Below are 24,305 nucleotides of genomic sequence, written 5' to 3'. Positions count from 1 at the left end.
AAATGTAATGAAATGCACGTTTTCATAAGTTAATAATGGGATCACAGAAGCTGTTTGACGGTGTTTTGTGTTGAGCCAGGGAGCTCTGCCTCTCGCAGGAGCGCGTCCACGCTTTGTTCCCGAGGATCCAAGAGAAAAAGTCCATTGTTGTTGCGAACTTTTTAATCTGGGGACCTAAAGCCCATCACATGCTCAGACGGGGCGGCGGGGCGCTCCAGCAGAGCGGGCACAGCGCTGCAGAACCCGTCCGTCCTGAGACGACGCTGGATTCACATCGCGATGCCAGCGCGCTTTCGAGGAGCTTGAGATCGGAGAGCTGTTTTCTTTCAAGGAGTCCGACCAGGAGAGGAAAAGTTTTTTTTTTTTTTATTCTCCGGAGTAACCTGACCGCTGGAGACTTAGGACGAAGATGACGCACAAGTACAGCCAGCGGTCCCTCATGGTCCTGTCTCTACTGGGGATTTTGTCGGCCATCATGTCTGTTTTATCGGTCATTCTGATTTTCCAGCTGCAGTCTCAGCAGGCGTCGGTGAAGGAGTCTCCCCCCTCCACCTCCTCGGTCGTACCCGCTCATATCTGGGCCGTGCTGCTGCCGGTCTCCACGGTGCTCTCTGCTCTGTCCCTCACCCTCAACTTAAGCTCGGTGGTCGTGTGTCTCCTCCACAGCTACTTCTCCACAGAGGTGTGCAGAGGAGAGCAGGATACTGAAAGGTATTTAGGCGGTATTTTACCCTGCTCTTCCACCACCTGTTATTGCGGCAGCCATTGCAGCCCCCCCCCCCCCCTCCTCGCTTGAATTATTCAGCTGTACATCTAAAGTGTACAAAAACAGATAGTTCCGGTCAGTTCTGATAGGCTGGGTCACGACCTGTGACCGCACCACACTTGATTACAATATTAATACGCACAGAAGACTCACCATACGTTCAGGTTGCTGACCTTTAAAGCAAGACTGTAAGATTTAAAAGAAGAAATAACTCATTCTTTTTCCTTAGAAATCAGAAAAAAAAGAAAAAAAAAAAAAACCCCAACTCAATCCCATTCACTGGGATTTTGCTGCTACAGCCTTATTTGGTCTGGTATGACCAGTAGCCTCTGGTGGCTAATGTTAGCAAACTTTGAATAAGATTGCTGTATCATGGACATAAAGACTCTTTTTTTTCCACTTGTGATACTGTTACAATACATTTTAGTAAGCACCATTATTCTGTAATTACCACACTGGCTTTTTAGTTACATAATTTCACTTAACTTCACTTTAACTACCATTTAGGTGCATTGAATAGAAAATCCTTTACAACATAATGAAAACCAATAGAAAATTGCTGTTTTAAACACTATCATGGTGTAACTTTTTGGAACAACTTTATTCAAAATTTGAGTCTGTTTTAGTTTGTGTTATTTTGTAAGGTGATTTTAATTTTTTTTCTTCTTTACATCTGGAATTGGCATGAATATGTAACTTACAATATAAGGTAGAGCGAAACAACACTTATTTTCTGCTCACACAGTCAGTGTGCAACGTTGATACTTTAAGTGGAAATTGACATTTACATCTGTTTAGTGTTTGCCCCATCTCCTTTAATTGTTATCTGTTAACCAAAACCACAATCTGTTATCCTGAATGATAAATTTAACTGTAAGGTTTCTTAAAAAAAAAAAAAAACATGGTTTCAGAAGCATAAAAGCCCTTATGTGTCAAAGTGCAGAGGCCCACACTGCAATGTTGTTGGTCAACCCCCACCTCTCAACCCCTTCGAATCCTATCGAAACAATGGCTTTCCTCTCATTATGCACCCAGCGCACGGCCTCTAGCTGGTCCTTTCCCACGTCGGTTTACAAAACCAACAGCATGCCCCAGGACCTCCCCACTGACAGAGGGGACATTCCAAGAAAAATGTGAATAATAATGAGCCACACAAAACATCTAGCATTTAAACAGACCCAAATAATCATCAATCAAAAGTTTTAGGACCTGCAGCTCTGATATAAAAACTTATCGGGAAAGAAATAAAAATGAACCTGAGAAATTTGACTGTATTGCATAATATCATGTTTTTATTTATAAGCTATGGTAGCAATATTAAGTGTTAACATGTCATTTCTTTCAACAGAGCGGACTGGTTCCTTTTGGACAGCAGAACTGTACGACATGTGGCTGTTGGACTCTTCTGTCTGGGGGTTTCTGTTTACTTGGCAGGTAAGAACAAAAGAGTGAAAATGTGATACTCTTATTTTTTTTTAAGAGTCTGAATTCGCTCTTGAAGAACATTTTGTCCAACCTGGCATGAGGTCATACTTAAGTACTGAAACGCATGTTAGAGCTGGGCACCTGTTCTTGTCTTCTACCACACTTCAGTATGTTTTCCATGTGTACATGTATTATTCTTTTTTTAATTTGCATGCTGGGTACTTTTTAGTCGACAACAACTCAACTTAAAAAGCCCTGAAAACTAGTGTCCAAAACATCGGCATTGCAGTGGATTTTCAACAGCAGAGGCGAAAACAGCACTGCTGCTTTCTTTCTGGTCCATCCAGCGAGTCCAAGAGAACAATGCATTCTTTGAGCAGCGTCCATGACTTAAGTGTTTTTAATGCTGAACCTGGCAGCGCTGTGGTGCTCTGTTCCACTGAGCGGCTTGTACTGTGGGGTCACTGGAGGCAGTCAGTCCATTGTGGTGAGGAGGTGTCGTCCTTATGACCCCACTTTAGCTGCAATCAAGAAGTAGCAGAGCAAGGGTCTGTAGAAAGTAACACCACCAGCTGAGGAAGTCACGTCACATCCCAGAGCTGTGCTTTTCTCCCCCTTCCTTTAGCATTCCAGAGTCTATGGTCCTTTTCCTGCAGTCAAACATAGGACAACACAGATGAGAACAATTGGCCTTTATATTACATTTCAACATAATTAAACACATTTTTGTAATTCTAAACTTGCAAAAAGTTCACCAGTAAGACTTGAGCAGAAAGCTTGGGTTTAAGTAGAAAATAACAACTTTCAAAATCTGTGAGTACAGTTATATGTCCGGTTACAGATTAACATTGTTTGCTTAAAATAGAGGAAAGTATTTAGTATTTCTGTGAGAGTAAATTGTCTGTTTTTCTCCCCTCTCTTTCTCTTCCTTGGCAGCAATGTCCATCTTTATGCTCCTAATATTTGAGGTGGAGACTGGTATTGCCAGTGCTTGTGTCCTCTCTTCAGGGATCCTGATCCTGCTGGTCGTTGTAATACACTCTCTGGTCAAAGCGTCCCATAGTGCTGCGCACTATCACAGTGACCACCTTGACACCCTCTACCAGAATGATCACAGAAGCAGCAACACGCCTGTATCTCGGCCCTGTGAGCTCAAAATTGGTGTGGACAAACCGCGGATGCACCGCACCCAGTCTCACCTCCAACATCAGATCTCCTCCTACCCTCAATGCAGCAACCCGAGACAGCGAGAACCATACCAGCAACAGCAGTACTCCCCTGCTGGAGGTTCACAGGGCCACGCTAGTGATAAAGATGGCTACAGCAGTGGTGGCAGCTGTCCCCGAATGCACAGGACCCTGTCTACTGAATCGGGTCTACTGCAGGCCCAAGCTAAACCCTGGAATGGGGTCAACAACGAAATGAGGAGTGTCCTTGCACGCAAGTCAGGGATTTCTGCAAAAGACTCTACTCTTGTGTGACATAAAGGAAGTTGAGCTTACGGTTTAAGACACTGACGACTTCTCCGGGTGTCAGAAGAGGACTGCTAACACAAGTGTCATCCCAAACAGATGTAGAACTGTCAATCTGAATTATTTTACACTCAGCATGTTTATCCCGACTCATTAGACAACATGAGACTGAGATTTCAAGACATACACAAGTTTACACATTTATCAACTGATTTCTCTTGTTGGGGTTATAAGGCCTTTTTAATTCAATGAAAAACATACTGAGCTTATTTTGTATAATTTGTATTGTTTTGTATCAGTGAACTTGATTTAAAAATGTCACACACACCAATGTTGCCCAAGTAGCAATATGGCAAATTTATAGCTTTCGTTGTAATGTAAATACTTTATTTCGCTGTATATGGCAGCTTTTTGCCAAATATTTGTGCACAATGTGCAGATGTGTTTTGTTTGGTGTTGTTCAAAATGATTTCATATCAACTTTAAATTAATTCTAGAAAATATAATTCAATTTAAAAGTAGAATGATTTTGAACACTTAAATAAGACATTAAAACAATGTTTACAAAACCTTGAAAGTTTTGTTTAAATGCACATTTCACACACCCCTAACTGGCTGACAAGAGATCTTAAGTCTTAATAGAGGCCTCAGAGTGCTAATTATGTCACGTCTGGAGGAACTACTAACCTGGACACCTCTGTTCAGAGGTCATGAGGAAGTGGATGGGGCATGTGGAGCAGAGACAAGGGGACTGGGAGAAGGGGTCACATCATGTAAGCTGCATGCAGGTGTCAGTGGGAAACAAAGAAACAGCAGAAACAAATACAACAGAAAACATGATGCTCCTAGTAACCACAAAGAGCTCTGAACAAGCCTGATAAATATTTTGCAGTTACAGGGGGAGTAAATTGGTAAAAAAAAAAAAAAAAAAGACCCAAAAAAACAAGCCATATTAGCTGATTTCCCAAAATATCGATTGACACAAATTATCATAAAAGATGGACAAGGTAAAACAAACAGAAATACATGTCATACATAAACAAAGGGATGATGTGGAGCAAAGAATGAATACAAACAGGATAAAAGTCCAGACACCGAGATACTGAAAATGTGAAAGTACAAGGACTCGCAAGTGGATGACACTTTTGTAGGGGTGGGTGATATGACCAAAAAAATTCTCTGTTTTTTTCAAATATTGACAGTAATTATGTTAATTGTAGAAATGGTTGTTTTGCAGAGATATTCATTATTGCTGCTATTGTATAAAATCAGGCCTTTAAATATCTTGAACCCACAGGCACTGCATTTGCATTAAGGTTTCACAATTTAAAAAAATGTAGACACATTAAAGTGTAAATTTATAGGCTATAATTTGAATCAGCTGTAAGCATGTGTCATGCATGGAAGAGTTGAGTTAGGCAACAGCCACAGAGAACTAAATGTGCTGCTCAACAAAGGTCAGTGTACGTTTAAACTTGTGCCTTTTGTTGCTTGTTAAATGCTTTTTTTTTAAAATCAGCAGCCCTATTTTGAAAAGTTAAAAGAAATGGGCATCAGGTCAAACAAAGCACAGTTAAAGTACCAAAGTAACAGTGATCCGTCTGCCTTAACAGATGAATAATAAGACCTTTAACTCAAAAACAGAGAAAAAAGTAACTGATTAACTATGCTTGATGCCACTATATGCATATGTTAGTGTAATATCACCATGATCATAAAACAATGTCAAATTGCCCACCCCTACACACTGGACACCACCATATCTCAGTGAAGATGTTCACTGCTGCCTCCTACCTGCGTCCTTGAGAGCTGCTAATCTGTTCCTTCATGCTGATGGCTTGACGGAGGAGACTGTCAATGTTTTTGAAATACGTGCTGCTGTTCGTCATGCTCTTCACAGCACTGCAAAACCACCAAATCAATGAAAGTGTTAACAGTCATAGGACTGGGCGAATGTGATTGTGGAAATATTGTAGGTCTGTGCATCTTCTCACCTGCATGCATACTCCACAGTATAGATGGCTCCTTGACTCTGCTCCTCCCAGCTCTGCATATCTGTCTGTGTGGGAAGTGACAGAAAGTAAAACTACTGAAATCTCCATCAAGATGAGGAGTACAACTATTAGTTGTGGCCTTTTTGTTTAATTCACAGGACCTACTTTATAAATTCAAGTGGCTGTCCACAAACAGTGACTGAGAGAATTTGGCAGCAAAGCAAACGCGATGAGCCAAAACATTATGACCACTCATGGATGAACAAAGGACGTCAATTATCTCGTAAGAATGTGGCGTGTCAAGGTCTCGGATATATGACATTGTGGGTGAACAGTTGGTTCAAATAGTCAATGTGTTGGATGGGGGAGAACTGGGCACATGTAAACACTTGAGTAACTTTCTCAAATTGTTATGGTCACATAATGAATAGGTCAAAGCAGCTCAGAAACAGCAAGGCAGGTGGGGCGCTCACAGTTAACAGTGGTGAGTACCTACTGACAATGGTCAGAGCAGGGACGAACCACGAAGGCTGTCCTGTCTTGTCTGAACCCACAGAAGGGATAGTGTGGCAGAAGTTGTGTAAAATATTAAAGATGGTTATGGCAGGAATGTGTAACAACAGACAGTGCCTCCCACCCTGCTGCGTATGGAGCTGCACGGCCACAGACTAGTCAGACTGCCAGTGCTGGTCATCATTTTTTTTGACTCATCAGTGTATATTTACATATGTTTTGCAGAGTGATATGCAAAATTGAACACAAACAAACCTGTATTCTAAAGTTGAATGCTAAGTGGATCTTTAGCTATTGCTTACAAAGAAACTCTTTAACTCACTGTGCACACTTAACAAAAACAAACATAAATACACCAGATTACAGTTTCAAAAGACAAAATGATAAACAGGCGGAGGTACACACTGTACCTCCAATACAGTGTGTTCTGATCACATGCACTAACTTGCGGTTTCATATCGGTTTTTGTCTACACTTTTTTTTTTTTAATATACCGTCTGTGTTCCACAACAGCATAAACCCAATCTGAATACCTTGTGCTGCACCAGTTCGGGCAGGGATCTCCTGACGTGCTCCTGCAGCCTGTAGAGAGCCACCGACGGCTCGTTAGCCAGGACGTACATGCTCTCCGTGAATTTGTCAGAAACTGCAGAGTCAGAGAAATACAGACAGATTCAGAGAACAGCGAAACAACGGAGGGAAACGTCCAACAGCAGGGGACACAGACAAACGGCCGTGGGACAGCTAATCACGATACTGGTGGCACGGCACTAGCTTAGCGGCAAAGGCGAGCGGACAGCTGCTAGCTTAGCTGCGATGGGGTGAGTGAAACACTGATACATTTAGCTAATAGTTACCTCGTCTAACTTTCACCTGCATCTCCTGGTCCTCCATAAATGCAGGCTGCTTGTTATTACAGTACAACACTGACAACAGCACAGTGCAGCCGTGAGCGACCTATGTCAGCTGATTCCTGCTTCTTCCGTGTTTTTGTTATCAGGTGTCACACGACAATATTCCGGACAGAAATGTCGATTGTGAAAAAAAACAGTTCTTCCTTCGAAGAGTACCAGGCGCCGTGCTACGTTACACGGGGTGATTCATCTCTTTTGTTAAAATAATTGATTCATGAAGTAGCACATCAGCTGAGCGATAAGTAATGTATTGTGGGCACACTTCGATGGCCAGCGAGATCCATCGCGGGAATTGAAATAATTTACTTTCAGTTTTCCCAAAAGGAAGTTAGCGCAAATTAGACTGTGAGGCTGGATGTGGTGAGTGGACAATGTAATTTGCTCTATGAACACATTTCATGTCACTTTTTTCTTGATGGCAGTGCCACAGTATTAAGTCGTCCACGTCTTGTTTTGACTGCAGTGGTCATGGAGGCCAGAGGTGATGATGAGGTTGCAGATGGCCAAAATATTGAGGCAGCTGACGCTAACGCATGTCTCTGCGAGTCCAGAGATGACAGGTCTAATGGTATTTGTGCCCTCCGTGCTTTGACTTTTAATATGTGTTTCCTATCTGTGATCACTTTGTCGACATGTAGTATCTTTATCTGTGTGACATACAGTCACCTGATTCTTAAAATGATCAATTTAACAGTGCATATCTTGCTTCCACTGTATGGGCTGTTGTCTCCAGAGAACATGGATGTGGATGAAGACGGTTTGTTCAAACACTCCACCACTCTGACCAACAAGCAGCGTGGGAATGAGGTTACAGTACGCCCAGCAACATTAGACTGTAAGTACAGGCTTGGCATAAGATGCTCTGATGGCAAAGGATTAGGAAAGTTGTTTGGTAGACAAGTAAACATGGTATTTTCATTGGTTTGACTGAAAGAAGTTATTTCAAGACTTTGTTTCCATCAGCCCTGTCTATCCACCAGCTGGCAGCTCAAGGCGAGGTTTCACAAGTGGCTGCACACCTGAGTAAAGGTGAGGAATCTGGATCTCACTGCCTTCCACCAGGCGGTAAAACACAATGCACATTTTTACCAGTGTTAAATTGTGTGAAATTGCACGTGTTTCATTTGGCAGACAGTTCACTGCTCAGCAGGCAGGATGAACGGGGCTTCACACCTCTAATGTGGGCAGCAGCGTTTGGAGAGAAAGCGATGGTGGATTTTCTCTTGGAAAAGGTTAGAATTAAACAACTGCTGCCGATCACGAAGGCACATTAATGTGATTTAGACTAAATGAACCATCTCAGTAATGTTTACGGCATTTATATTTCAGGGTGCAGACCCCAAAACAATCGCAAGGGAGCGAGAGAGTGCCCTGACACTGGCCAGCTCTGGAGGTTATGTGGACATTGTTGAGTCTCTTCTCAGACATGGAGTAGACATCAACACGTACGACTGGGTACAGTTATGACTTTCTTTATGTCACACATCATCACAAAGCCGCAAGCCTTACTAGTTATGGCAAGCCAGCACACATTATTAAGTCTATTAACCATTGAAATATAACTACAATCTATGTATTTGTTTTGTTTTTGATGAACACTCTTGTATTCTAATGTCAGAATGGTGGAACTCCTCTTCTTTATGCTGTACGAGGGAACCACATCAAATGTGTAGAGGCACTCTTAGGTACACTGCATGTTTATAAGTCATGATAAATTCTAGCAAATTCCGCTTGAATGCTTCCATTAACTGCCACTGCTGTGCTCTCGTTCAGCCAAAGGAGCAGACATGACCATTGAGTCTGACTCTGGGTACAGCCCGATGGCCTTAGCCGTTGCCCTTGGTCACAAAAAGAGTACGTGTTGTCTTCTACATGACAAATACAATTTCTTCTTATCTTACTGTGTTTTGCTATAGTGAATTAACATTTTCATTTCTTCTGTTTCCTAGTTCAAAAAGTGTTGGAGGACCACATTCTGAAACTCTACAAGCCAACAACACCAACGACGACGACATGACATTAGTTAAAATAAATAAATGGAAAGGACAGCCTGACACAGTTGATCTCAGATCTACATCCAGTTTCATTGGTGGTCAGACAACTAAGACACCTGTCACAGTTACAAGTCAGTGTAGTAGAACAATACATATGCAGAGACATTTACACTGAGTAAACTGCATCTGTTAATTTATGAACTGTTTATTCCATTTGTGTGCATTCCCCTTTATGCAGCAGAATTATTTTTGTTTGGCTGGAGGACAGCAAAAAAGGACTGTAAACAAGTTTTAATAAAAATGTATTTTTTTACTGTTTGTTCCACTTGAATGCCGCTTCAACTCAAAGGCACAATTTAGATGTAGAAGTGATTACAAGTGCTCTTATCATCACAAAACCATTAAAATCTGCAATTAAAACACTGATTCAGACTCCATGCTATGCCTCCTGTTCTTGAGTGATGAAGAGAGATTGCCTGAAAGATCCATGAAAGTGTCCATACCAAAAAAGGCCATGTTCACATCAGTCGAGGAGGTGGCAGTGCAGATGACATGTTTCCCAAGTGCCACCACACCATCCTGTGTCCTGTATTTTACTCGGGTCATTTCCTCTCTCATGGGAGGGTAACAAAATGGTCATGAGGCTTTTTCCCCCAGGATGTCCAAGGAATAAACAATTATTCTCCCAAAAAAGTCTGCACTATTCTCAAATATTATTTTTACTTTGTCCACTGCAGGGGCCTCCTGTATGGGAAAGCTGTGGGTGTGGAGTTAAGAACCAGATAAGCATGGTAATAATGAAAAGCATGCCCAGGAAAATATTGTCAGTTACTTATTATGAACCACCTAGAACAGCACCAGGAAACACACTGTTAATAGAGTGACAGGTACAGCCTGAGCTGCTGTAATAACCCTAGTGTAGACTGAATTTAGTATCACGTTATCTGTTTAAAAAAAAATCTGTGATGGAATACTGACATTTGTCTGATACAGTAGCATCGTTCAGACTAAAGATTATTTATGGAACAGTCTGTCAGTTATAGTCCGTAAACTATGAATAATACATAATCAAGACTTGAATGTAAATAGTGATGTGCAGTAGAAAATATATAGTATAGCTTTTCAGATTTTTCTGTCCCACTGGAATTAAATAGCAATGAAAAAAAACTATATTTCTTTCTGATCTCCCCTCACAAATGCACGGTAAGAATGAAGGATATCTGAAGTGAGTTGTTGTCTTCTGGGTAAAAATGGCTGATCAATGTAAAGTCTCCATCTTTAAGGCAACCTGCAGAGAGCACAAGTGGAAAATTGTTTACCATATCTTGTCACACCTGCAATAGGAAACAGTAAAACAAGTCTGTGGATAATCACATCAGGACACCATTTGTGATGCGGCTTACAACTTGAAAATATAATCTCTGGGCTTTACCTTCTAGCCTGCATGTTTTAGCTGAGAAGCCTCCCTGGAACTGGACCTTTAACTCTGACACCATGACCGACTGGGGGAACTCCAGAGACACCCACTGACAGTCACCCTGCAAAAGATGCCATTTTCATAATAACTCACTGCGACATGAACAGTGTAAGTTGTAATCTGGTTTTGGAGTGAGTAGTGATTTTACAGTGGGAAAGTGACAAAACAAAATTTACTCAAAACACAGTATGCACAACAAAAATGCTTCAATCTGAGAGCACAGTTTGTGTACTTTATTGCCTCACAATGCAATAAACAAAAGGAGGGGAAAAGCTGCTCACAGCTGCAAAAAATAACACACTGTAAATAGTGGTGAGAACAGAAAACTAAAATATTAGTATTATTGTCTTTATAAGGTTTAACTGGCATTCTAAAGATGCAGTTTGAGTATTGTGCATTTCCTATTAGTATAAACTAATGATGAACTTTCTTGATCAGTTATTAGCTGAAAACAAATGATAACATATAACTGAATACATGACGTTTAGTAAATGGTACACACTGTCCACAGAAAGCTGTCTGTATGTGTGGGACTGGGACACAGCTGCAGATTTACCTGGTCTGAATTCCAGCATGTCTCTTCATTGCAGTCAAACATGTACTTCTTTCCATACTGCTTCACGTCTCTGTTCAGCACCGAACTCACCCTGAAATGACAGTGTCGAGAAACAATCCCAGTTGTCAGTTTTACAGGACTGCTAGCTAACAGGAGGTGGGTTTAAAGCACAACAAGCGACATTTACGACGGATTTTGTAGACATGACCTAATGGCAGCCACCACGGTCAAGTCTGGAAGATATCTGTTCACATGAATAAACCAGGTTAAATCATAGCTGCTGTATACCTGCTCTGTGTTTCTCTGCAAATCACCGAGAAAGCCATGTCCACTTTTTAAATTTCAATTTGCCGTCAAGCGACGCTGCCATGAGGTGTGTTTTTTTTACGACAGTGACGTTCACGGGCAGCTGTTCTTCTTCCCGCCACAAGATGGAAGCCAAGTACCGCGAAAAAAGAAGGTAAAGGTTTTTTTTTTTTGTTTGTTTCATCTTTATCTGAGGTCCCGACCACTTGATATTAATAACTGACAGCTTCAAACCTTAAACCTACTCGTCTGTAGTCTGTGTGCCCGGTGGTGTGGCGGGTAAGGGGCTGCAGGGCTTCCGGGTTCGCACTCATGTCCACAGGAGACTCAAAGGTCAGGGAGATAAGAATCGATCAGGAAGAGGGGACTACAGAGACCAGTGGGCCTCACTGAAAGCGAATCGATGGGCAAACAGATCGCAACCTTCACATGAAACATACAGAATAACACAGCCAGTGCGACCCGAGACGTTGCGTGTGTGTTAAGGATAAAGCTGCACTGTGCTGTGAATGTTTTTTTTTATCGATTCACAGCAGATTAGATCATCCTTACAAAAGAAACCACCACCAGCAGGAGCTTTACTGCTGTTATTAGAGAGCAAATTTCTATACCTCTCTTTCATAAGCGGGGAGGCAATAACACAGCAGAGCGAGTCTCTCTCTCTCTCTCTCTCTGTGTGTGTGTGTGTGTGAAGGAGAGAGCCTGTATTTGGCACATGGCTCATTACAGATGGAGAACTCCTGCTGAGGTTTTGTCACAGTGCCCCCTCACTGCAGATAATCAATAGGTCTGAAATACAAAACCTGATGAAACCCAGCCTCCGTGAAAATTGGGCAGGGGGCTGGGGAGGGTGACTCTCCCTCTCTCTCTCTCTCTCTCTCTCTCTCTCTCTCTCGCACACACACACACACAACCAGCACCATCCTCACATACACGTTGACTTTGTGAGCCTTGCAGCTACATTACAGCGTTGGTTCATACTGCAGGTTTTGCGCTCTCCCTTCTCCAGTATTTGAGCTTGAGTGTAAAGCGTGATTTAAAGCTGCTGTAATATTTTTACACTCTCATATCTGTGAATGACCGTGACATATATCTGTGGAGGTTTTCTAGAGCTGTTAATCAGAAGCGCTGGCTCAACACTTCATTTGCCAGGTGCTCATATATTTTCTTGTCAAAACTAATTTGCTGGCCTGTAGCCATGTTAGATCCCACCTGGCCAACATGCCTGCGCGGGCCTCACATGGGTGAATGATGAGCTGGCCCTGGGGCCCATGAAATGTTGCCCTGTGGGCTGCTAATCATGCCAAGGTGGGCTGCGAGTAAGGCCCACATGTGCACTCGTGCTAAAGGCTGTTTTTTTGTGTCCGTTAAAGAAATGGTTAGAGGATGTGAGGTTACCAGGCGCAAAGCAGAGACGCCAGAAAGTCACTGCACCCAGCCAAGAGATAATGCACCACCCCTGTTAAAGGACAGCTCGACGTTTTGTTTATGTGAACCGAACAAATAAGAAATAATGCGAGAGCTTTAGAGCCAGGTGAGCTGAACGGAGCCAAAGCCACTGGGGCGACATGAGAGCGGTGGTGAACTCGTCTAACGATTATAAAAATGCTCTCCCAGAATGTCGAGGTGTTGGGTTTAACTTGGGTTTATGACTGCGTCAACGTGGCCTAAAAAGCGGGACCTTTATTCTTGTTTTGATTACTTATCTCTGATAAGTTGCGTTGTCTTGTGGAAAAGCAGAGTTTGTTTACGCCTCCGTTCCTACATCCTATGGTCAACTTTTCCCGCAGTGAAACATTTCTGGTCTTTCTTGCTCACTGAGCTTGTTAGAGGATTATCTTCACCGCTGTCACTGATACAGCTTAAATCCTCATGTTCCCTCAGCCATCTTTGTCACTCTTTCACCACAGCAGCTGCCGTTGCTCTCTGAGTTTGTCACCTCTGTTTCTGTGTTATGTCCCATGAGGCAGGATTAGTGGTTAGCAAACTAACTTTAGGCTTAACCCCAGCTGGCTTTTGGGTCTCACTGCAGTGACTCACTTTTCACGTTGTGCCTATCACCATGGTAACTTGGGCTGCACACATAACCTACAGGCTATCAGATCCCAGTATGTAAAAGGCTGACTCCTCTCCAGCGAACCCTCTGACAGAATGGCTTTTTCTATTTGTGGACTTGGACACAGATTTTAGAAAAGAAGAAGAAAAAAAATTGGATTGAAAGTCTTTATCTGCCTTCTTCCACCCCATGATGGCTATTCATTAATTATCAACCAAACCTGATAGTATTCAGTTGTTGAAATACTTTCACATTTTTCCCATTAGTGATCTTGGCAATAGATTGTTTTCATAGTTTCCCTTTAATGCAGCCTTGGGAGATTATGGGGCCGAAAATCTTTTCACTGTCGTAATGTGACCATTAAATATTGTTTCAGTGAAAAGTATGCCCACTGTGCCTGGATGCTGGAGCCGTGACAATTATTACAAAAGCCTGTCTATTCAAGGTGGGATCTTGGAGTGTATTATTGTGTGAGCTGTCTTCTTGTGCGTGAACTTCCGCGGGTCAGCACTGACAGAGTCTTCTGCATTTTCTTGTTTGTACTCACTGGAAAGGACAAGCATTGACACTGTCCGCACTTTTCCTCGAGCAGTCTTATCTAGCTCTGACAGCAGAATCAGGGCCACTCGTGGTTCAGTTTAAGTCATTTAGTTTAGTTATAATCAAAAACTCAATTTCTTCCATTTATTTCCCTTGTTTGCGGTTTCAATGCAATTCAGATGTCACCAAGGTTATTGAAAATTAAGATTTTCTTTCATTGCTCACGATCCCTGAAGAAAAACAATGTTCATCATTTGGGTGATTCAATAGTAAAGGCAAACTGACAGAAATTTAGAGTTAATTTAATGTTTTCCTAACCGGCCCAGCAGGGGTGTTTTACCAGCATGGGGAGCAGACATAATTTTGAAGGATTTGTGGGTAAGAAATTTTAAGGTAGAATATGAATGAAGGTGGTAGAGATAAACAGTCGTTGTCCCATGTCATCTGAAATGTGTGTATGGGTAGGTTGACTGTATTGAGAGGTAAATAAGCAGATGCTTCAGGGGGTAAAACAGTCACTATGGTCTATTCCACAGTTTATGAGCTGTGGGCACTTGTGCAGATTGTCTTAATGAGTCGGGTGATTAATGCTTGAGCTGCTGTCAGCTGAGGGACACAGCATTCGGGCTGGGGCAGCACTACGGCACATCGAGCTGGTCTACACATCAGACTGACTGCACTGACTCTCTGACCTTACTGAACTTTTGTAGTAGTTTGGTTTGATTAAGGAGAAGTCCATCTGGAAAGCTGAAAGTTTCTGGGGTGATTGAAAATAGTAGGTGCAGTCAGACTGGTTGTGTCTGTTGAGGCTGAACAAAATAGATCTGGCACCTGTTCAGTTTGTCATTTTGGGTATAAACCAGTAGGACCTTACGGCTGTGGTTAATGATTCAACACAAGGTCGAGGCAGGTGGCCGCCCACCCTGAGCCTGGCTCTTGTTGAGGTTTCTGCTTCTTGAAAGGAAGTTTTTCTTTGTCATTGTGTCCATGGTGGAAATTGTTGGATCTCTGTAAATAATGCTATAAAGAGTACAGTCTAGACCTGCTCTATATGAAAAGTGCCTTGAGATAACTTCTGTTGTGATTTGGAGATTTATATGAATAAGAATTAACTTGACTTGACTTGACCAGGCACCTAAAACTGACAGAAAGCATCCTTCGTAAACTAGGTAGACTATGTCGGAAATTAGAATAACACAATGCCGATTAGTGGTCGTAAATCATTCAGTTTAGGAGGACAACATTTGGCATTCTTTTGGGCCTAACTAATTTTAATAAAGCAGGGAATGGGCACAAACGTGAGGCACATCTGTCGACTGCTGCAGCAATTAACACGGGATCTTGAGCCGCGGTGCCGTTGTCTGGCAGGGCTCCTCGTTCATCTCCGTGTTGAAATTTTCTGCTCCAGTTTGAGTGAGGTACTCTAATTAAATCATTAAAAAGCAGAGCATTTGCACAATATGCTCCACTGCCTTCATTACATAGCACAATCACTTGTAATTTATTCACTCACAATGAGGGAGCGTTGGACTTGATTCGCTGTCTGTGGCTGTGTTTGTGTGAACATTGGGTGAGCTCACTCTCTTCTCTGTCTTCTGTTATGATTTCAGGCGGCGTAAAGGTGGACATGCATGCGCTCACAGCTTTAAATTGCTAAGAGATTGATGGATGACTGGGGCATAATGGAACTCTGGGATTACTTAGTGTCGTGTCCAAGAGGTTGGACACACTTTGCGAGCAGAATTATAGAGAGAAATGCGCTGTAATTTTCTATTTGTGGACACGAGCAACCTCAAGGTGATAAGCAAACAAAGACCACGGGTTTCAAATATTGATTAAAATTATTCAGAACTTGTTTACCCAGACAGGACCGAGGCTGGGATAATGCAGGTGTATGTCTGCTACCATACTAAACACAGCATGTAAGAAGTGCAAAGCTTTTGTCCCCCCAAAGCTTTGCGAACCCGACTGTGCAACGCTGCGATGGGCAGGATTTCTGGACTGCTTCTACTTCATGCTCCAGCAGTCAGAATCGCTCCTTGCTCATGATGTGGTTAGAGGCCCACAGGACATGCCTCACTCACCCCTCTCAGCCTGCAGCTTCACTACCACAGCCGCATGCCGGGCCACTGATATCTGAGCCAGGAAATGGGTCTGTAGTAATAACATGAGAACAAGAAGCCGCCCACAGGACGCCGCAGTGTGAAGAAAAGCAAGAGCGTATCATTCTGTGGCGAGGTCACGGGGATTTGTTGTGAGGAATAGCAGGAGACCACATGGTTTTCACTTGAACGCTTATGTTCAGGTTGTAGTCAGAGAAGAGAACAATAGAAGAGAAACGAGTTGGATTAGAAAAGCTGTGACATTCTGTTGCTTTTAAAAGTGGATATTAGATTTTGCAGTTACACACCAGCTGCACAGCGATGACGACAGACATGGAGATATTTTCCTAGCTGTCTATACGAGGAAGAGAACTAATCCTCATACTCTGTATTCCACGTGCATGCATGACCTCACCTCCCATTCTCTTAATCTCTTTGTCTCCTTTATTCACAGCAACACACCTTGTGAACATGAGCAGCCAGGCATCAAAGTGGCACTTCACAGACCCTCCTACTCCTCCCTGTTCTCCCAAGGTAAGAAGAGGCAACGCACTACGTCGTCAGAGGTCACTCAGGACCGTTTGTTGGTTATTGTTTTCCTTCTCAGACTGGATCAGTGAAGGCTGCGATGGGACCACGGTATTTGATCTCCTAAATACCCGGTTTCAGGTGAAGCAGAAGTGCTGAACTTTATTTACCTGCTGCATCTCATAGGGATTTGATGTGACTATAATCCAGAGAGGCTCAACAGAACAGGCTCTGCTTATACCTATTGTGATAATGCAAAATGAACACATCCAAGCAATGTCATTCAGCATATGCTTTTAATAATTCACTCAATTTCTGCCTGAAACGATTTTCCCAAGATTCTGCTTTGTGGATGCGACAGTTCAAAGAGGATGTCACTGAATGGAAACTGAGAGAGGGAGAGAGAGGGAGAGAGTGATAAATGGAGAAATGGAGGCTCACACCATCACAGTAACAGGGTGAAGGCTGTTGCCGTGTTGACTAGGGGTTGACTGATATTGGTTTTTCGATATCGATACAGATTATTACTAGTTAATGAACCGATAAAAATGAAAATCTCTGTCAAAATTTTGAATTTTACAAACTCAAACACAAAACTTTGTTTAAATGCCTTTAATGTTTATCAATAAATATGAATTAAAAAAATATTCTATGCCTGAGCTGGACAAATCAAATTAATAGATGGTTTAATACCATTAATACCTTTTACTTAATTACATAATAGAGAATGAATAAATGTTGATGCGTAAACTGTCCTCCAATTCTGGAACTGCCCACTTATGAGCTGAGTGCAAAACATAAGGGCACAGCCTTTTAGTCTTTTTTCTCTAGTTATTTATATGGACGTTCAAATTAGCAGTAAGAGACTCCACAATGTTGTCAACTAACGTCACATATAACATGTGATGAGTAATGTAAGTACTGTAATGTAACTAATTAAGATAAGCAGCGTGGAAGCTCAGATAAGTCCCTGTTGCAGCATTAGCTGTCGCCGCTACATAACGCTTTTTACACTTGGTCATTACAGGTAACACTGCAGGCTCACGTTATCACCGCAGCAAGGTTCATTATTCAGACATTTTCAGCTGTCTAACTGGGAAACCAGGAAGGCTTTTCATTATGGTAGTAGCTCACAGCAGCTACGTGGTGTTTTGCAACTTCAGTGTGGAGGACTGTAATGTTTTAACTTGGGAAACATCAGCTGCTTTACCTTTGATCCACAGCAACAGCCCACGCTCCTCTCTCCTCTTCCCCTCCTTGGGGCTTCACCCTGTGCTCGTGTGTGAGTGTCGTGTGAGTGTTCAGTGTTGATTGGCTATTACTCGTGTGAAATCTAGTCAATCAGAGATTGTTGTGGGTGGGACATTAAATGAAGCAGCGGCTTGAGAGCAAATGTCACAGAGGAAGAGATTGCAGTGGAGCCACAGTAGCGCACTTTGTAATTACGTAATAATATTGGTGATCGTCAAAATAAAACACTGACACCAATAATCGGCAAAATGCCTATATTGCTCCCCAGTAATCGGCCAGGCCGATAATTGGTCGACTCCCCCCTTACGTTGGCCACTGCAAAAACCCTGAAGTCGGGTGTTTTTAGCAGCAGTATACGCTGGATGGCTGTGGTTGAAATACTGACATAATGCAAAACATTCGCCAGATATCCAGAAACACAAGTCCAAATACACATTCCTCTGTGACAGCTGAATCTGTAAATATTCATCTTTTTACTCACATGTTAGTCATAACAGTTTTACAAGGTGATAATATGTTGATATGGTGTTTGTGCTGCTGCCTCCAACAGTCCAAAAAAATCTAATAATGCAGCTTTAATATGACTTTTTGGTTTAGACATCTTCCTTTGGGTAAATAAATTACAGTTCCATAGATGCAGGGCAAATTACTCAATCAGTGGACCACAAAAATCTGGTCTGTTTGTAAAATGTACACACACATAACCATCCAGGCATAGAGGGTATAATAAGCTCACACACTGAGGTGAGCAAAATATCAACATGTTAAAAAGATTTTTAAAAAATTAATTTAAAAAAGAAGATGATGCATCAACTCAATAAAAATAGTTTTTTGAAGTACAAGGCAGTTATTCACAGACAAAGTAGGTGATGAAAGAGGCAGGTGAGTGAATGATGGGGACATAAAAAGGCTGCAATAGAAGGAAAATTAGTCTTCCTTCTTGAGGCTGTTTCTTAGCATCAGAGCACTTGCCACAGAGCGAGGTCAGGGACATGAGCCGGAAAAGCTTTCAGGCAGCTGTGATTGTACAGACACCTGAACAGGTCGGGCTATCTAGTTTAACCTTGGCAAATTGTTTCTACAACAATTAAAAAAGATGGCACCTTCAATTAGGAGCTCTCATTCTCATTATGGCTTGTTGTTTTGTCCAGGATGTGGCAGACAGCAGCGGCACACACCTGCTGTGTGCTGGGGGTTTTTGTGTGTAGGTGTGTGTACACAGTCGTTAGGGTCAAGTGTGCTGGGCTGATAGATGTGTGTGTGTGTGTGTGTGTGTGTGTGTCATTGAGAGTGTCAGGTAAGTTGTTATGCTACAGAGCGGAGCAGTCAGGGGATGTACATGTGCAGATGTCTAGGGGTTGATGGGTTTAGATGTTGTGTTTACTTGCACAGTACAGTGTGTGTGTGTGTGTGTGTGTGTGTGTGTGTATGAGGTGTTTAGCTGCTGTCAGATGGGCTGCCTCTTTAATCTGTGCAGACAGCTTTGTAATTGGAGACCTGCATGAAGAGGGGGACCCGCAGCTGATAGTAAACCCACAGTCTGAAAGATGGAGAAATAATGGAGGTGGAGGATGGGTGTATGTATAGGTGTGTGTGTGTGTGTTTCTCTTGTGAAGGGGGTTGGGGATGATTGGGTTTGAGAGTGCAGGGACTGGCGGCAGTAATACTGGGGTTTGGGGTCCTTGGTCCGTCACCGAGGCAACCGCATCATTGTCTGGGTCGATTCACTCGATCCCCGCCTGTTCACCCAGTCAGTCTGGTCAAAACCAGTTGAGTGCCTGTCTGAATGGATTCCAGTGGCAGCCATGAGAGTCTGCCCTATTTTCATTTCAATGCATTTCAAACGCAATTCAAACAGTTTCACTTTCAATTCCCTCCCATCGCAGGGGCCCAACATAATGTGGCCCTTTCCTCTTGTCACGGCCTCCTCCCCCTACTACACCCACCACACAGGAGATGAACTCACCAGACAGGTGCCATACTGCTCAGAATGACAATTTGCCTTTTGGAAATCAGCCTTTGGCTCCATTGTGTTCCCTGAAATTGAGTTAGCTCATCAGCAGACACTCAACAGCTCCCTCCTGTCCCCTCCTCCCACCTCCCTCTCTCTATATATCCCTCTCCCTCCCTCTCCCTCTCTCTCTGTCTCTGTCAGGTCTTTTAATGTTCAAGCTTGCTGAGGAGAGTGCTTCTGTTTGAACATGTTCACAATAAAAGCATATTTTAAATAGGAAGAGCATTGCATATTATGCAACTGCTTGGGAGATGTCCATCATAAAGGCTATAATAAAAAAGACTGGACCATGTGCAAGTGAACAGGCAGAATGTATTCATTTTCATTTGCAAAAATTGCATCTGTGCAGTCTCATTGCTTATTTTTATGATACCAAATATGATACAGGTAAGGCTGGAAAAAACACAGCCATCTTTCTACAATAAAAACGAAATGATCACATTTAAAATAATAAAGCACCTGCACTGTTCTGTAACAAAAAGTGTATCCCGAAGTCTCCTAAAGCAAACACCCAGCTCCTATATCTATATCAGAGCTGACTAGGAGAACTCTTGAGACATTATTTATGATCAGGTCAGGCAGTCGGCAGAGATCTGCTACTGTCCTTGGTTAAGCCTAATTGACTACTGAGTCAAAAGCAAATGACTTATCCTTCAGGAGAAGTGGTTGAGAGATCCATCTATCTCAGGTCCTCCTGTAGAACATATGGTCAGAGATTTAATCACACTGTATTGCACAGGTAGCACAACTAACCTAGTTTACTGATGCAGTGAGGCTCACATTAGTGCAGTGATGGCAGGAAGGCACAGACTGCTCCATTCAGTTAATTGCATGGCCCTGTACAACTGTCCGAAGTTAATTTAAGTTTTTGCACTCAGTAAGAGCTTTTATATTAGTTGTGGTATCTTGTAAAGTACTTTCTCCCTGCCAAACAGTGACAGATAAGCATGAAACATAAAACTAATATGGCTATGAGATGTCACATTAAAGGCTTTGCATCTTTATTTGTAAAGACAGGTCAGTTTGTTAAATTGGATTTCACTGCCGTCACTCATTGCATGGGAGAACAGAGAGTTTATTCTGCTGTTTACTCTGTGATCCAACTAATGTACACCTCATTCACAGAATAAGCAGATACAAATGGGTTTTGTGATAGTACTGAGAAGAATATTCTTGAGGGAATAATACATTTTGTGGTGTAGAACTGACGGGACAATTCGTTCAGACAGTCACTTTATGGCGTCAGTCAATGCACACATTTTGTTTTCCAGTATTCATAAATATGCATGTGTGTATTTATTTGTTTACCACAAAAATGGCCTGCTTCCACAACACACAGATGCAGTTAGAGTAAAAATCTTTGGTATCATTATGCTCGCTTCAGATGACAAATGTATGTCTTCAAGGCCCAATGCCACTTTCAAACTCTGTGTTTTAGAATTTTATTCTTCTTGTGTGTGAGGTCCTGTTCATATCAATATGTAGTGAAACTCTGGTATTTATTTTAACTGCTTGACTATTTGCACCCAGATGAAAATAGTCAGGTATTTAGCTATTTACACCTGTATGGAACTCCAAAGGGCTCCCTAGACACCTTGTGTTTTTGGACTTTTAAAAAACTACATACAGGATGGCACAAATTGTTGGATAGTGCCTTTTAATATGTGCCATACTCTGCTCTCATCTTATTAAACACTGTAGCAGGAAGGCTTTATAGGAAGTCGAGTGAGATAATACAAAGACCCACAAAGTCGACATAGGGAGGAAATTGTGGTGGATGAATGGTCAAGTGCATGACTTTCCCCCAGGTGTGTATTATCAAAAGTTTATATTTACTTATTTTCAGACTCAGTTGAATTATCTTGTTTTTTGTTTTTTTTATTAAGATTTCAGTTGCATTTTGGTTAGGTCTAGGCAACAAAAGAACTTGGTTAGGTTTAGGAAAAGATCATGGTTTGGATTAAAATACTCTTTCACAACATAATCCATGTGTTAGAAAGACAACATGAGAACTTCTTCCATGTGACTCATTGAAGTGGTCCAGGAGAGCCTAGAACATTGGTTATCCATCCCAGGTGCAAATAGCACTGTTGGCTACAGACACCTGGGTGCAAATAGCGTCTATCTTATTCTTTTTATATACAAACACATTTACAAATTATTTGTACTAATTATACTGCCTTACACTGCCTCTCGCCAACATTTACTGGTTTTGCATGACTCTTGAATGTTTTATTTGATGTGCAATGAAGGGAGAGAGACATGGGGACAGACATGCAACAAAAGTCCTGTCTGGATTTTAACCACGGATATTGCGGTTAATGGTCAGCACCAATGCAACCAGGGTGCCCCAGATTATTTCCATTTTAAAACCATTTTTAAAACTCTGTGAGGCTGTACTGAGGCGCACCATGCTTTAAGCTAAATGCTCACAATGAGAATCATTGATAGTAACCAGATATAATGTTTACTATGTTCACCATCTTAGTTAAGTGTGTTAGCATGCTAACATTACAGGAAATTATTTTTTCTAAGCTAATTTATGGACCTTTATTTGCAATAGACATCAGATACAATTGTATCCTTGGAAAGTATAAGTCACAGTGAATCTAAAATTATGTGTATCATGACTGTGTGTGTGTGTGTGTGACTGAATGATAACAATGAAAAATTGCCACTGATGAGATGTTAAGATAGAGAAGAGATTTCAATGTTGAGATTTGAGAACTGGTTACACAAAAATTTGCTTATTCAGCTGGCGTGGTTTGGAGATCAATTTAAGCATTGTGATACGATATGTGAATAAATGTAACTAGTGATATAAGACATAAGTGGCTCTCGACTTTGTCAAAGTAGCTCTCAGAGGAAAAAAGGTTGGAGAACCGAGGGATAGAGGAACAGATCTGCAGTATGTTCTTTCATGTATGAGACTTAAGTCTGGATTTTCTGTGAATATTCTTCTTGAGCAGAGCTCATGATGAATGATCTGTGCCAACATGAGCTCTCTGTCACTCTCCTGCTATCAAACATGTTATTGTCTCAGACAATATTATCTAAATGAGCCCCCTCGAGCGCATTTTCAAAACTGGATAATTGTATTTCTGGTTTGTTTACATTTCAGATTTTTCTTCCAGTATGCAGGTGCTGGAATCTAAATGCAATTACTTGGGGAGTGAATGGGAATGCTTGAGACCAAAGTAATACATCAATGTCAAGCTGGACTGAGATCTGCTGGTGAAATATGATTTTCTCTCTATCTGTAGAAATAAGTTCCCAACTCAGTAAAATGAAAATAAACTGCTATATTTGCCATCCACGGCCCATTTACCAGATGGTGTACGGGGATGGTGGGTAAACTGATAAAAAAAAAAGAAGAATAACTTAATGTAGTTCACATCTAGAGGAAGTAGTGAAGTATATGTTTGAACCGCAGACAGGTGAAGACATTACAGATGGATGCTGAACTCCAGCACTCCATGTTCTTTGTTATACTCAATAAGATTATAAAGAGAAATTGGATTTGCAGATTGATCTCTCCAGTGACTGAGCTTTGTGCTATAGTTCAGAGAGAAGCACATTTATGAATGTGTTTTAATATTAAAAGCTCACCAACACATGAATGGACTTGCTGCAACACAGAGGGTTTAAACCGAAATGATGGTAACAGTAAAACTCCTGTCGTGCAGGAAGAGCTGAAGTGCATAACATGTACATAGTCTGGGAAGAGCACAAAACAAGTTCCCTGTCATTTCCACCTGTCTCATATCTTTGCTGTGTCTCTCACACTATACTTGAGCACCAAAAATGCCATAAAATCATTAACTGCCTAACTGCAGTCATTTTATTATGTTGATGTTCAATGAACGTTTTCAAATAATGGGAGCTTAGAGGAAAGTAATGGCACTTTTCTTTTGTACTTTTGCTTCATGTACCTTATCTCCACATCACCTCATCTACAGGCCATTTCCCGCTGCTCATGTACAACCTGTAAATTCCTTACGAGGGCCTGTAACCTGCATGGAGCTCACTTAACTGAGACATAGAACAGATCTCATTTAAGACCTGTTCATTCCAGTCTGTACCCTGGTGTCCTAGCACATAGGTTGATTTAAAATGCCACCTGTTTATATATGTATTTATATATGGACGTAGCCTCCGAGACGTCACCCATAGGTTTCTGAAGAGCAGTTTGGAAGCTCAGAGTGAGTTGCTCTGCCGTTGCCATCTTGGCAGTACCTGACTCTGCCTAACTCCCAACGACTCCAAAATAGGGCAAAGAGGTGGGGTGTGTGTGGGGTGTTTGGTGCATGCTGGTTTAATAACTGTTAGCATCAATAGCACAGCTAAGCATCTTGCTCAAAGGTTAACCCAAGGTAATTCATTTGCAGGATAATTAT

At 41.9% G+C, this 24,305-nt stretch overlaps 5 protein-coding genes across 12 annotated transcripts in view; 3 read left to right on the top strand and 2 right to left on the bottom strand.

Moving 5' to 3' along the window:
• The first annotated feature begins 362 nt into the window (after nucleotides 1-362).
• On the top strand, nucleotides 363-4,232 carry tmem221 (transmembrane protein 221). The gene is made up of 3 exons (XM_071487455.1): nucleotides 363-711; nucleotides 2,115-2,200; nucleotides 3,128-4,232. Exons 1-3 carry the CDS (start codon nucleotides 410-412, stop codon nucleotides 3,670-3,672), a joined length of 933 nt encoding a protein of 310 aa, XP_071343556.1. The 5' UTR covers nucleotides 363-409; the 3' UTR covers nucleotides 3,673-4,232.
• borcs8 (BLOC-1 related complex subunit 8) lies at nucleotides 2,037-7,185 on the bottom strand. 3 transcript variants are annotated; one of them, XM_071487459.1, is made up of 6 exons: nucleotides 7,028-7,185; nucleotides 6,704-6,816; nucleotides 5,658-5,722; nucleotides 5,458-5,565; nucleotides 4,351-4,441; nucleotides 2,037-2,841 (listed from the first exon to the last, which is right to left on the bottom strand). In XM_071487459.1, the coding sequence occupies exons 1-5, from the start codon at nucleotides 7,062-7,064 to the stop codon at nucleotides 4,372-4,374; spliced, it is 393 nt and encodes a 130-aa protein (XP_071343560.1). In that variant the 5' UTR covers nucleotides 7,065-7,185; the 3' UTR covers nucleotides 2,037-2,841; nucleotides 4,351-4,371. The 3 variants fall into 3 exon arrangements, with proteins under 3 accessions (XP_071343560.1, XP_071343562.1, XP_071343561.1); XM_071487461.1 differs by having other exon boundaries at nucleotides 4,351-4,414; XM_071487460.1 differs by lacking the exon at nucleotides 4,351-4,441.
• On the top strand, nucleotides 6,844-9,515 carry rfxank (regulatory factor X-associated ankyrin-containing protein). 2 transcript variants are annotated; one of them, XM_071487457.1, is made up of 9 exons: nucleotides 6,844-6,991; nucleotides 7,548-7,652; nucleotides 7,818-7,919; nucleotides 8,048-8,113; nucleotides 8,216-8,316; nucleotides 8,414-8,539; nucleotides 8,703-8,769; nucleotides 8,858-8,938; nucleotides 9,034-9,515. In XM_071487457.1, the coding sequence occupies exons 2-9, from the start codon at nucleotides 7,553-7,555 to the stop codon at nucleotides 9,099-9,101; spliced, it is 711 nt and encodes a 236-aa protein (XP_071343558.1). In that variant the 5' UTR covers nucleotides 6,844-6,991; nucleotides 7,548-7,552; the 3' UTR covers nucleotides 9,102-9,515. The 2 variants fall into 2 exon arrangements, with proteins under 2 accessions (XP_071343558.1, XP_071343557.1); XM_071487456.1 differs by lacking the exon at nucleotides 6,844-6,991 and adding an exon at nucleotides 7,166-7,444.
• Nucleotides 9,268-11,633, bottom strand: nr2c2ap (nuclear receptor 2C2-associated protein). Its single transcript, XM_071487458.1, has 5 exons — nucleotides 11,400-11,633; nucleotides 11,112-11,202; nucleotides 10,511-10,616; nucleotides 10,299-10,366; nucleotides 9,268-9,837 (listed from the first exon to the last, which is right to left on the bottom strand). The coding sequence occupies exons 1-5, from the start codon at nucleotides 11,435-11,437 to the stop codon at nucleotides 9,715-9,717; spliced, it is 426 nt and encodes a 141-aa protein (XP_071343559.1). The 5' UTR covers nucleotides 11,438-11,633; the 3' UTR covers nucleotides 9,268-9,714.
• Nucleotides 11,450-24,305, top strand: part of ncanb (neurocan b) — a 188,225-nt gene continuing 175,369 nt past the window's right edge. For all 5 annotated transcript variants that reach the window (XM_071487450.1, XM_071487448.1, XM_071487453.1 and 2 more), the window contains exons 1-2: nucleotides 11,450-11,571; nucleotides 16,570-16,649. The gene's annotated coding sequence lies outside the window, so the exon portion shown is untranslated. The remainder of the gene's footprint in view (nucleotides 11,572-16,569; nucleotides 16,650-24,305) is intronic.

This window comes from Trachinotus anak, unplaced genomic scaffold (genome assembly GCF_046630095.1).
Source record: "Trachinotus anak isolate AG129_WGS33_773 ecotype Australia unplaced genomic scaffold, CSIRO_AGI_Tana_v1 ptg000010l, whole genome shotgun sequence".
Classification (NCBI taxonomy): domain Eukaryota; kingdom Metazoa; phylum Chordata; class Actinopteri; order Carangiformes; family Carangidae; genus Trachinotus; species Trachinotus anak.
This window is presented reverse-complemented; position numbering and strand designations above follow the sequence as displayed.

What these genes read in the sequence shown, in the direction of transcription:
- nr2c2ap (XM_071487458.1), bottom strand. Translation starts at nt 11,437, where the DNA reads ATGGCTTTCTCGGTGATTTGCAGAGAAACACAGAGCAG. An exon ending in TGCAGAGAAACACAGAGCAG is followed by an intron (nt 11,203 to 11,399) that starts GTATACAGCAGC and finishes CTGTCATTTCAG; the next exon opens with GGTGAGTTCGGTGCTGAACA. An exon ending in TAAAACATGCAGGCTAGAAG is followed by an intron (nt 10,367 to 10,510) that starts GTAAAGCCCAGA and finishes TGCTCTCTGCAG; the next exon opens with GTTGCCTTAAAGATGGAGAC.
- rfxank (XM_071487457.1), top strand. Translation starts at nt 7,553, where the DNA reads ATGGAGGCCAGAGGTGATGATGAGGTTGCAGATGGCCAAAATATTGAG. An exon ending in TGGATTTTCTCTTGGAAAAG is followed by an intron (nt 8,317 to 8,413) that starts GTTAGAATTAAA and finishes TTTATATTTCAG; the next exon opens with GGTGCAGACCCCAAAACAAT. An exon ending in ATGTGTAGAGGCACTCTTAG is followed by an intron (nt 8,770 to 8,857) that starts GTACACTGCATG and finishes GCTCTCGTTCAG; the next exon opens with CCAAAGGAGCAGACATGACC.
- borcs8 (XM_071487459.1), bottom strand. Translation starts at nt 7,064, where the DNA reads ATGGAGGACCAGGAGATGCAGGTGAAAGTTAGACGAG. An exon ending in ACTGTGGAGTATGCATGCAG is followed by an intron (nt 5,566 to 5,657) that starts GTGAGAAGATGC and finishes GTGGTTTTGCAG; the next exon opens with TGCTGTGAAGAGCATGACGA. An exon ending in AGCAGCTCTCAAGGACGCAG is followed by an intron (nt 4,442 to 5,457) that starts GTAGGAGGCAGC and finishes ACCTGCATGCAG; the next exon opens with CTTACATGATGTGACCCCTT.
- tmem221 (XM_071487455.1), top strand. Translation starts at nt 410, where the DNA reads ATGACGCACAAGTACAGCCAGCGGTCCCTCATGGTCCTGTCTCTACTG. An exon ending in GGAGAGCAGGATACTGAAAG is followed by an intron (nt 712 to 2,114) that starts GTATTTAGGCGG and finishes TTCTTTCAACAG; the next exon opens with AGCGGACTGGTTCCTTTTGG. An exon ending in GGTTTCTGTTTACTTGGCAG is followed by an intron (nt 2,201 to 3,127) that starts GTAAGAACAAAA and finishes CTTCCTTGGCAG; the next exon opens with CAATGTCCATCTTTATGCTC.